General features: G+C 42.0%; 1 protein-coding gene across 35 annotated transcripts in view; it reads right to left on the bottom strand.

The window, feature by feature from the left end:
- The window catches only part of AKAP13 (A-kinase anchoring protein 13), a 182303-nt gene that overhangs the window by 20020 nt on the left and 149929 nt on the right, over nucleotides 1-12354 (bottom strand). For all 35 annotated transcript variants that reach the window (XM_085515353.1, XM_085515341.1, XM_085515350.1 and 32 more), the window contains 5 exons: nucleotides 10361-10403; nucleotides 9660-9765; nucleotides 4498-4669; nucleotides 1907-1974; nucleotides 1120-1186 (listed from right to left, as the gene is read on the bottom strand). In XM_085515353.1, coding sequence (XP_085371479.1) covers nucleotides 1120-1186; nucleotides 1907-1974; nucleotides 4498-4669; nucleotides 9660-9765; nucleotides 10361-10403 — 456 coding nt within the window. The remainder of the gene's footprint in view (nucleotides 1-1119; nucleotides 1187-1906; nucleotides 1975-4497; nucleotides 4670-9659; nucleotides 9766-10360; nucleotides 10404-12354) is intronic.

The raw sequence follows: 12354 nt of genomic DNA, 5'->3' as shown, positions 1-12354 counted from the left end.
CTCTCCCTTGGCACTCCTGCGGTGCTGTTAAAGCAGAACCTGGTCAAAGCAAAGTCCCTGTGTTTTGCCCAAGACAATCTGGTATTTGTCTCAGACAGTAAACCTGAGTGCTGGATGCTCAAATACTTAAAAACAAAGACATCACGCACACACAGCATTGGCGATCAGATCTACCTGTGAAACTTTGGTCTCCTTAGGCCTAACATACTTAAGTTCAATTTATTTCTTCTCTGCAATAAGAAAGCCCATTGAGACTTGTTAATTGTGATTGCTTTGAAGTCCAGCAGTGTTCCTGAGCAGAAAAGCAGAGACTGAGCTCTTCTCAAAGTAAGCACTGATGTGTTTAAGGCATGAAAGAACACTGACCTTGTTGCTGAAATGACTGCAATATACCTAAAAGATTTAGCTGGAATCTGCACGTCCAAGAACATGCACTTAGGGAAACATATTTAATGTTATTCAATCACACGTAGCAATCTACTCCATTGGTTTTAACTTCTCTGGGCAAGGAGATACGGTGGTTATATCTATCTTCCTGTTTCTGGTCACATCTTTTGATAGGTTCTTCCAACCATATATACTACAGAGTAACACTAAGCTTTTCCTTATACTATCACATATCCATGACTAATCCTTTCATCTTAACTCTAAATTTTCCATTCTTCAGATGTATTTATGGTTCCTGGAGCGATTCCTCTGAATTTCATGACAAAAACCACAGTGGGTATGACTATATGATACAGCGTGATACTGCACAGTGATCAACAAGCTACCACTAAATGAGCTTATCTAATTACAATGCTCCAAAACTCATGAGGGCTATTTCATTCCAGTTCTTTGCCCCTGTCCTTCTGGGTAGCTCAGTAGAGCAGCAGAGACCTCAGGGCAGCCATACAAACTTTGTCAGCATTGCTCCTAGTCAGGATTTAACTTCCTATTTTTACTACCTCAAAGCATAAGATTAAATCACCTGTGCAGCTTTAGCACAACTTCTTAAGTCTCAAACAGTGCTTACCATGCAGAGCAGATGCACTCATCCCTGCCTCTATCTGCTTAATTAGTCACAACAGGAACAGCAGACAGAGACTATCACCAAAAGGAAGAAAAAGGAAACTTTACCTTTGTTTCTCATGGTCACTGTGGGTAATGAAGAGGTATCATGTGACTGCAGCATTCCTCTCTGTGGCTGAAAGAAAAAGGAAATTCACTTTAATTTTTCCTCCTTTCTCCCATGGGGCCGTGCCACATAGCTACGTCCTTAATGAACCCTCTATGAGCAGAACAGCTCTCCAATATACATAGTATGTAGTGGAGAGCCCCTCAGCAACTACTGTTGTCATATAAGAAATGGGTAAAATAAACAGTAAAATAAAGAGTAAAATGGAAAGAGAAAGGGTTGACTACTGAAGGGAACAATAGAGGAGTTGTTCTTAGCTTGTAATGGTACAAGCAGTAACTGGTTTGGAGAGCCATGCTGCAGAGGAGGCTCCTCACATTTGGAACAAGCACAGATTCTGCATATCCCTCATGTAAACAGCATACATATTTAATACATTTCATCATGCATTATGTATGCATGTGATGCTGCATAAAATGATGCAATATTCAAAACTGAAAAGATGCTGTATTTTTGGTTGTTGGGTAAACCTCAGGTTTTGCCAGCAAGAAACTTTAATTATCTGCACTGATCATATTTTCCATATGCACAGGAAGGATGGTGTTAGTACTGGGAATATCTAGTTTCAGATTCTGAATACCCCTCCAGTTTCTTTATGCATCACTTCCTACCCAGGTCTGCTGCTGTCTTTGCTCCTCACTGCAGACCGCCCTGAGATGGTATATATATGCAGACTGAATCGTTTATGGTTCCTTCTTATAATGAAGTCAAGTAGATGATACCACTTACCTTCATTTTCACCTTTGCACAGGAAGCAAAGCTCTCCTTACAGCCTTTGTGAACAATTGCATTGCAGTCTGTCAGAAGAAAATAGATGAGAGTTACTCTTCTGAAAGGAAAGTAAGGGGGAAACGCAGAGATGGGACAAATAGAAACCAATGGTAGTGCCAACATATTCTCTGCAAATACAAAGACTGTTCTTATCGTGACCATGACAGTGGGATGCAAAAGGCAGAGAAAGCCAGGGAAATTAATTTACTTAAATCCAGGTATAGCACAGCTTAGATCTGCAGTACAGGATCTGAGTTCTGTATGATAGGATGAACAGGAAAAGCAACAGGAGCTTCTGCCAGGTGATAGAAACTGTGAGGCAGGGAGTGAGAACTACACTGACATCACAGCTTTGGGCTGAAACCACCACATTCACCAATGCACAGAGCACAACACTATAAACCTATCACTTCATGAAAACATGCTAACGCAGCCCATGAACTGTGTTTTAAGCGTACATTACATTGCAAGTGTACAGCTCTGAATTATTTCCAAAAGAAATATGAAATTAAAGGAAAAAATATCCAGGATAGGACTTAGGAAATATTCTTACATTGCAAGAATTTCTTAAATTTAGGCCTATTTAATAAAAGCCAGCAATTCTGCTGATAGTTTGTGAAAGGTAAGAGTAAGGCTTAGGGTTCTGCTGTTCTAAGTCCCACAGCTTCCTGTGTGTATGAGACAAAAACCTACATGGCACCCACAAGCGGTGCTATCACTGTTCAGACCAAACAAGAAAGAAGAGCATAACTCGCTTCTGGTTTCTGACACTGAAATCAAACAAAAAGCGGCAGGGAGATGATTCAGAACACTTAAAATCAACCTCAAGCCTTGAAAACCTGAAGTCAGCACCTTACAATATCCCATTTAGGAGTAAAGCATTTTGCAGTTATCATGGCACGCTTCTGACCAAAGACCTGGACTTTATTCCTCCAGCTAACTCAACCCCTCAGCAGGCAGGAAGTTCCTCCGGCTCCTCGCTATCAATAGTATTAATAATTAAAACCCAGCAAGCCTCTTTGCTGCATCTTTGGCTGCTCATGATGAAGGGGTGCTGCTGAAAGGTTCAGATGTTGCCTTCCAATGAGTCAATCCTTTGGAAACCATTAAGAAAAAGTCATCCTACAGGTGAGACAGCAGTGATGACAGCAATACAGCACTGTCACTTCTGCTGAAAAGAAATGGCCTACAGAACAGCACGGGAACGAGAAAGCCTCTGCTGCTGGTTATCTGCTATTTTCAAGGCATCAAGGAGGTTATTTTAGGATGTGGTGTGACAACAGACAGCACTCAGATGTGCAGATTAACAGTCAGCTCTGACCAAACCTTCCTTGTGATGGTCATTTTCTGGGCAATGCAGAAAAAACGCAATCATTTTCTATTTATTCTATCGTTTTCCAAGTTTAATGTTTCTACTAAAACACGTGCTGCTACATGGTGTTGCTGGATTATTTTAACTTATCAGGATATAAAATGTAAGTTGTGACATATCTTCTAAATGACTTAAGAGTTAAAAAGAGTGAGGAAAGGTTCCATCTGAAAGCCTGTAATTGATACTGCTTTCCATCTCCCATCAGGTGGACACAGAGCATTGCTCATGCAAACAAGTTTGATGAAATCTCTTCCCTTTCAGGAAACTTCAAATTGCCTTTGGAGATTCATCTCACTGCTCCTTCCCTTTCCTGCTTAAGATGTTTTATACACAGTCAATGTGAACAGAGGCAGAGCCTCCTGCCCCAGCCTGGTAGCAATACAAGTACCTGCTCTGCCTCATCTCTAGGCTGGCAGAGTCTCTATATTACTAACAGTGAAGAAATGACAGTCTTGAGCTACAGTGAGAACATATTCTGCAGTTTTGAGTCTCCAAATAAACCAATCACCATTCCGGTTGTAACCACACAAATGCCACTGAACTGATCAGTTACAGGCATGAGAAGCCACCTGATGAGAAACAAGGTAAAAATAACCAAGCTCACAGAAACCCCATGATGCTGCTGCTGTACTGCCTGCACTGTCTTATATGCATCTCACACGTCACTCGACTGGTGATGCATCACATAAAAATGGAGAAAAAGGCAGGCATTTCCTTTTTGTATCATGCTTTCATTAAGGGCTCACTGAAACAGTGCTTCAGATAACTCAAGTACGCACAGCAGTGTACCAGTGATGGGTGGGACACCCACTGGAAATAACAGCCCTGATCCAAGGTAGATTTCTCTGTCCAGCATCAGTTTTAACAAAGCACCTCAGCCCCAACCCACACCACACATCTGAAATAACCCAAGTTCTCAGTGACACATCTCTCTAAGCAGAGGATGCTGCTGTGCCTAAACAGCAGCAAGGCAGGAGGCTGCAGGACAACTCCATGTGGCCGTGATTCACTTCTGCACAACTTCCATAAGTCACTGCCACATGAATCACCACTGCCAACGTCTCCTTCCTGCCCCACGTCACCATTGCTTTAAAAGTGACAACAATACAGCACTGGGTTCAAGTTTCCCAATTCAGATTCAATGCAAAATAAAAGCAGACAGGAAGACAAAACTTACTTGCACAGTAGTACGAATCCTTATTGAAAGGTTTCATACAGTGGTAACAGATTGCTTGGGCTACAACGGAGGTTGCAGTGAAGAGATGTCCATTTAACATCTTCTTATCTTTCTCCTTTTCCTTGGAATCTTTGTCCTTCTCTTTAGTCTTCTCTTTATCTTTCTCTTTTTCCTGCCACAAGAAAAAGAACGAACACCTCGTCACTTTGCAGAGGTCTATCCTCTAGTTACAGATTCTTCAGTATTTGCCTTTAGCACCATGACGATATCGATCGGAGCACACAGTAACAATGGCCATGTGTCTACACAGCTCTCCTCCAAAAAAAAAACCCCACGCCTTGGGCCCCATAGAAATAGATTTACATACTACTGATTTGCAGAGCCCTCTGGACGGGTATCTCATTCAAGGAAACGAAACTGAGCCTGCTCTGAAGGCAGCTGTGTTTGTCCACCTTTGCCTTCTTACATTTGCTTGGGTTAATGACTTACCTTCTTTCTTAATTTGGGCTCTAACTGAGCTCTTCAGAACTCTTCAGACAATGCAAGTCTAATTCACAGAACAATTTTTAAGGCCAGCTTTAAGACCCTTACTTTGCACTGCATGTGTCACAGAGAAAGCAACCCTTCTACAGCAACAGTACCAGATTATCTCTTCTTCCTTTCTCCATCTTACTAACAGGGACAGCTTTTTTCAACAGCTTCACACAACCCCAAACAAACAAAGGCAGCCATCTTTCTTCACAACCTCTCAAAATATGGCATTACAAAAAGACTGTGAGGAACAATAGCAACACCAGAAAAAGATTATCTTGTGTTCAGGAAGCCACAGTTCCACCCCTGAACTGCTCAACCGTCATTGGAAAGATGTTCAGCACAGACAGCTTCTCTGATTTTTAGTAGTTTTTGCCTATCTTTCTATTTCTACCTGAAACAGAAGCTTGCTAACTACTAACAGTGTGAGAAACATCCCCTGAGGCATTTCATAGATTTAGAGGTCTTGCAAACACAGACTATCATCTGATTTTTATAGGAAACTCCATAGAAAAACTCAGCACTTGCATTATAGTGACTCCTCATCTTTCTATACACAAAATGTTCTTCATGCTATTCATCTCCAAATCTGTATTTCAACTACTACTAAAGATTTCGTGTCACCTCTAAGAGACGGTCAACCAGAATCTGGCAAACGGTTCTGTGAGCTTAACTTTGCATTTTGTTACTTAGATGCCACGTGCCCTGTGCTAAATATTTCACAAGAGGAACCTAAATATTGGAGAGCTGCAGAGCTCTCTGTATGAGCAACTGCCAAGAAGCAGTTAAAAGACGTATCGAGCTCTGCCAGGATTTGTGCCTTTGATGCTTCAATAATTAGTAACCCAGCCTAAAGGCTGCCCTCTCCCAGCACACCCCAGGCAAAATGCCAGCATCAAAGTTTCTTCCTGCAAAGCCTCACAGACACCCCAAATGAAACTTTATACTGCAAAAAACATCAAAAAAGCTTTAAAAAAAAAAAACACAACAAAAAGAGCATTGCAGGGTGAAATAACCCTGTCTGAAGGGGAAAACCTGCAAGGAAGAAGATGCTTTGCAGACATCTCTGCCTCCTTGAGACATCGCCATCCTGCCAGCTTGCCATGTTTTTCTCCACTGGTTGACCTGCCCACCTCCCACTCATTCAATAATTAAAACTGCAGCTAAATTCTTGGTGATGGCACCAAAAGGACTGTCAGAGATGTGCTCCATTGCCAGGACTTGTGAAGCCCCAGGATCACACACTGTTCCAGTCACACCTTGCTTCCACTCACAACACTGGAAGGAGATCCACCATCCTATGCTACTAATGTCCCCAGTGCTTACTGAAAAGTCAAGTAATTCTGCAGTCTGGAATAATATCTTTCCTTCATAAAACCACTGTAAGAATTACTTCAATTTAAGCTAAACTACTCGGCGAGAAACAGGAAATGGTGTACTGCCTTGAAGGAGCAAACAGCAACTTTGCACACAGATGGAGTGATAATGGTGAAATCGTGTCTCAAAATAAGATTATTTTTTGGTTTTGTTCCAACAGTGACTTGTTTTCAGATAGAACTGTACTAATAAAAGCACTGTCCTGCTCCATCAGCGCTGCCACCACGATTTAAAGCTCTGTTTTACGGTGCATCTGACGATGCATTTGTGGGTACTGAAACGCTACACCAATGCACACTAACAGATACTGGAAACAAAGACCCTTGGTTTGATGGCCCAAAATAATGGCTGGTTCAATGCAGCTGCCGGCCCCACTACGAAATAACCACAAAACTCTTACCTCCCAGTTCTTAAGTCCTACCAGCTTCACTGTGACAAGGGGCACTTCCGAAAATCGATGCCTTTTGATGGACATTTTGCCCCCAAGGTGGGAGGGGAGGGCAGCTCCCAGCACAACTAGCCCATGGTGGCAGCCCCGGAGCGGCAGACAGCAAAGGGTTGAGCAAAAAGGGGAGGAGGGCGGGCTGACATCTGCTGACTTCCTCGAAAATGGTATAAGCTACTTTGCTGTTGCTTTCACCCTGCTCTGCTGCCCCACACCCAGGGCTGAGAAAAAATTAACTACGGGCAGGAAAAGATGGGGTTAATATTGAGGCTGCAAGTCAGCTGGGGGCCTTGCTTTTAAAAAGCAGATAAATCGGTCAAACAAAACTCCTCTGTGATGTCTGGGATACATAAAAAGTGAACACACCTCAGTGTTGCAATGTTGTACTTGAGCACACAAAGTACCACTAAAGGTTCCTTACACTTGCACTCCTCCTGCCCTTCGGGTTCTCCCCAACATTCACAGTCCCTGCTGTATACCCAAGTACTGGTACAGCGCTGCCCACTAACCACACAAGACAAGGAGGAATTACTCATGCTAATCTTTATGTCATCGATTCTCAGAAACTCTCTGCCAACAGGAATTAGAATGAGTTTTGCTAACTGACAGCAACACAGAGCACTGGAGGCTTTAAAAGCATGAAGCAGCGTGTGCTGCTGACTGCAAGAGATTCAGTGGCTAATCCCTACGTAACATTCAGAACATGGGTAAATACACACACACGTCTACCAGTATCTTCACTACAGTTCATACACCGAACGTCCTTTCTTACAGAACTTCCTCAAAACTCACTTTCAAGAAGAGCCACTGCCATTAATATTCTCCAAAGTGCTTTATTTTATGGTTAATCTTAGAAGAAAACTATGCATTTCTGAAGCCAGGTTTGGAGAAAAGCAAAACCTAGTTGGACAGAACTTGCATTCTCCCTCTCCCTGCTGACAGCCCAGACTGCACCAGAAACCAACTCTTCCTGTCCAACTTCCTCTTTCAAGGTTTGCTGTTTTTCTTTTTAAATCTTGCAGGTTTTTATGCAGCCCTAAGGTTCGACAATTCAGCGTTCCTAAGAATTTTTATGTTGAATTATTTCAATGTACTGCTGAAGGCCTAAAAAGCACATAGCACAAACATTTCACCAAAAGCAGAAGAACAATCGTAATCTGGATATCATGGCTTTCTCGTTAGCCAAAACATCAGAACTGCTATGGAGTGCAATTTTTAGGGTATGAATGATGGTTGGCAGCTTGGAGTAGTTTCAGCTTTTGTGACAGTCTCAAACACAATCATGAACACAAATGGACCACACTTATTTAAGGGCAGGTTGATGGTTGGACTAGATCGACCTTTGTGGTTCTTTCTAACCTTAGTGATTCCATGATGCTCAGAAAGACAGAGCAAATATCTGTCACATTTTCTTACTTGTCCCAACCAATTCTATTATTTACGTTTAGTTCTTGACTTAAAGATGGTGGATCCAAACTGCAAGAACCAGTGAATGCATTTCCAATCTTGTGCAAAACGAACCACAGCTTTTAGCTGGTGTAATGCACTGATGTTTCTGAGCACTTTTTTGGACCTCACAGCAGAGAACAGCACCGGTTTAAAGCTCTTCAGCAGCAGCTTGGAGCTGCCAGAAGCTGCACTTTGCATCTTCAAAGACAGATCCTTAAAGAGGAACTGTGCATTATGGACACTGAGGTCATTACAGCTGATACCTCATTGCAGTGGTGATGCAATCTTCCAAAAATAAGCATTTAAATGCACACCATGCCATTACGCTGCACAAACCCACCTACAGCACAGGAGCACAGGGTGAAAGACCAAGTGTTTGCACTGGGAAATGCAAAACGGAGGTTGTTTGTACAGACAGACTGCGACCCCTCCCATAGCTATGTGATAGGCGCTGTGCATCATGCCACAACTTGTTTCCTGTTTGCTATTCAAACTCTCATCAGAAGATGTAGTTACGTGTTTCAGGGCCCTTCCAATAGGATTTATCAACACAGCAATTAGGCATCAGTTAAGCACACAACACAGACTGCATGCTGTGAGCTAAGGAGCTAAGACAGCTTCTATCTGTCAGACATGGTAAATAGGGGTGAGATTAAAGAGAAAAAATCTAAGCAAAAGAAAACAAAACAACCACACATATATTCATCTTCAGGGGACAAACTAATGGAAAAGCAGCCTGTTTTTGTGAAGCATGCAGCATTAATGTAATCATTTCTATAACCACTTCTGTTCCCAAGAAATTCAGCTGCGCTGAGAAAGTGTTGAACCTTCAGCAAACTCAACCCACCTCCTCCAGAAATGGAGGAAAATATAAGCAATGGCCACCTCTCAAGGTCACGGTCTGAGCAAATGAGCAGTGAGTAGGAACTCTGTTACAAAGGTAGAAAAAAAGGGGAAACACGATATAAACCTTTGGTAGCCAGTCCCTTCTTACAGCTCCTGTCTTGGTTTTACTAAATGCCTCTCAGGCACTGTAAAAATTAGACCCATCAATCACTGCAAAACCATAACTCATGCTAGAGTGCAATCTATCCTCCAAAATGAAAAACAATTCAGCGGGGAAAAAGAGGCCAAAACACTGCACAGGAAACCTTTGCCTTGGATGCATTTTTAATTTGGGGCTGCTACAATTTCCCACACTGCTCTTCTCAAGGACCACACAGAAAATTCTGCCCTTGCAAAAGGAAAAATAAAGCCAGGTGAAGACAAATAATACACTATGGAAACACACTGAGGTACATAACTAATCTTTGCTGCCCATAGGTTTCTCACGGCTATATAAATTACAAAAAGCACTTACTTTGCTCTTCTTGCTGCTGGACATTTTATTCCTGAGGTAGCTGAAGGTGCGACTGACTTTTGTTCCACTTTTAATAGAGGGGACGCTGCTGCTCTCTTCAGATATGCTAAAATAAAAAAAGAAAGAGGCAGGGTTTTACTTTTAGTTTTTCTTCCGAAGCACATATGAAGAGGATAGGTTTGTTTTTAAAGGGCAAATGCATTTGTTATTCTCCAGAAGCATGGATTGTTTTATGGCATTACATGCATGGAGGCAATAAAGGCAAAATGCCAATCAAGCAGTTTGCCACATGTTTCAAGAAAGCCCTTTTTTTTTAGAGCAATCTCCATTCTCAAAGCGTGCCACAGCACCCTCTGCTGCTTCAATAGGCAAATAACGAGTAACATGCTCCGCATCTGCCTGCTTAAGAGGAAAAGTCTGTCCCTCTGGGCACATAAAATCAGCCCTGGCATTTAATTGACAGTGTGCAGCCTGTTTCAGGCTTGGGGAAGGCAGAAGAGAAGGACATGGATTAATCTATGAATAAAGCTTTGTTAGAGCTAAGACCCAAACCAAACAATTTTCACACTATGTTGTCTAAAACATACACAAGGAGCTGATTAACACACTTGGGGGTTTGCTAGGAAGGCTTCTGGTATTCTAAATGGGATCACGCCACAGGTGAGCCAACAGAAGAGATGGGGAACCCCATGATACCGTACCTCTGAACCAAGGAACCCGCGGGGCCACCGAATGCCTGAGTACCTGGAAGAGAGGAGAGATGGGAGGTGATGTATTAGGCTACAGTCTTAGCTCACTGGATTTAAAAGCACAGTTTGTGTATTTGGACAGTTAAAGAGGAGAGGGAAATGTTTATCAGTAGTGAGTGTTTAGAACAGATTTCATGTGTTCAGGATAAAGTCTGCTCCCCTTAACCTTAGGTGATCTCAGATTAGAAGCCGAGGTGAAAGATTGCTTAGTATTTTTATCATTCTTCAGCTATTAAGCAAATGATGTGTACCTGTTAACTTGGCTAGGAAATCGGGGTATCTGATACAGAACTGCCAAGGTAATCGCAATAGGTATGAAAGCAAATCATTCTGCCACAATACTTTCATTGACACATCACTAAAAAGAATCTATTGTGCAACACATCTGGGTTTTATGTACAAAACTCTTCTCCCTGATAAAATTATAGTTCATTTTCCCACCAAAATCCTGAAATACTTCATAAAAAACAAAGGAAACAAGGGAAGCCTTATTCCATTTTCCTCAGTGCATTGCCAGGATACAGCTCAGCCCCACAGCACTGTGCTGGATGAAGGCTGACTTGCAACACAGTGTTGAAGTTCTGCCACTGCCATGACTTCCCTGTATACCACAAGAAACCTCCTTGCACAACACTTGCGGGGCAGATTAGGTAGCTGATATCATTTACCAGAAACATGGAAGAACACTGAAAAATGGTGATGAAATGATCTAGAGGAGAGAAGAGTCCCTCTGGCTGTCAGGACTCCTAAAGCCCCCACCTCACTGCAAGGACCATTTGCAGTCACATCTGAAGTGCAAGAAATGTGACTGACCATCTTGCTGGGCTTCTGCACACATCCTGTAAGAAAACCAGTCTTCTTCTGACTTTAAATTCCATTAACACATTATTAAAGTGCAGGCAAAAAGCCCCTTCATTTAAGAGGCAAAGATGGTCCTGTATCCAAAAGTACCATTAGGGAAAAATGCACACAATATTATGCTTTTGGACTCTAAATCACACATTTTCCTAATTGCTGATTGTATCAGCACTGGCTGAGATAGAAATATCACTTCTTTATTTGGGTAAGCTAAAACACTGGAATAGCCTAATCCCAGCTCGGATGTCTCTCAGGATCTCATCTGTGAAATCTTCCTTCTAACTAATGAGGTATCCAAAAAAATCTGAGTAATATCATAACAGGAACTGAATGAAGTCTCCACTTCCACTTCCTGATTATAGAGGGGTCTTTTGGTGCTACCTACTGCCTAATTGTCTCCTAGGATCACACAAGCAATTCCCAGCCTCCATACTTGGTGAGACCCCCAGAGACTGGTTTTTGTTTCAGCTCTGCTTTTCTGTTACAAGGGTCAAGCCTCCCCTCTCTTTCCTTTTTATAACAGCTTACTCAATTGGACTGGATTCATTATTTCACAAATCTTTCAGTTTCTTTGCAGTTAACCTAACAAATGCAGAGGAACACTGAATCAAGAGCTATAAAGATTTAATATTCATGACTGTTTTTCAGCACCCTGAGAAACTACATTGCAAGGGAACTTCAATTACGTCCTATTTATCTTTTACTACAGTAGTATTTTGTCTTACAAATAGGATACTCTTGACAGGCAAAATGAATCCAGACAAAAAACGAGGTGAAGGTCTGTTTATGATTTCACAGTTTGGGTTTTAGGTTACAGTTAAGCATCGTAAAATCAATTCTCTGCTGCAAGTTATATAACCCATGAAGATGAGCATAAAAAAAGGGCACACGCTCCCAGATCCAGCACGAGTGTTTCCTGTCATGGCCAGGTATGAAACTGAAATGCTAAAACTGATTTCATGGTGCACAAAAAGAATAGGAGAGCATACTGTAGCCCTTAATACAGGCAGTAATTCAACTTCTCTTGGCCAAGAAACCCAAAGGCTTCATCATAATGATAAAACATTTTCTCAAATGCAGCCTGGTTT

This window comes from Coturnix japonica, chromosome 14 (assembly GCF_054131305.1).
Source record: "Coturnix japonica strain WE chromosome 14, WE-NBRP24, whole genome shotgun sequence".
Lineage (NCBI taxonomy): Eukaryota > Metazoa > Chordata > Aves > Galliformes > Phasianidae > Coturnix > Coturnix japonica.
The sequence above is the reverse complement of the archived record's forward strand: the minus strand, read 5'-3'. Positions and strand labels throughout refer to the sequence as shown.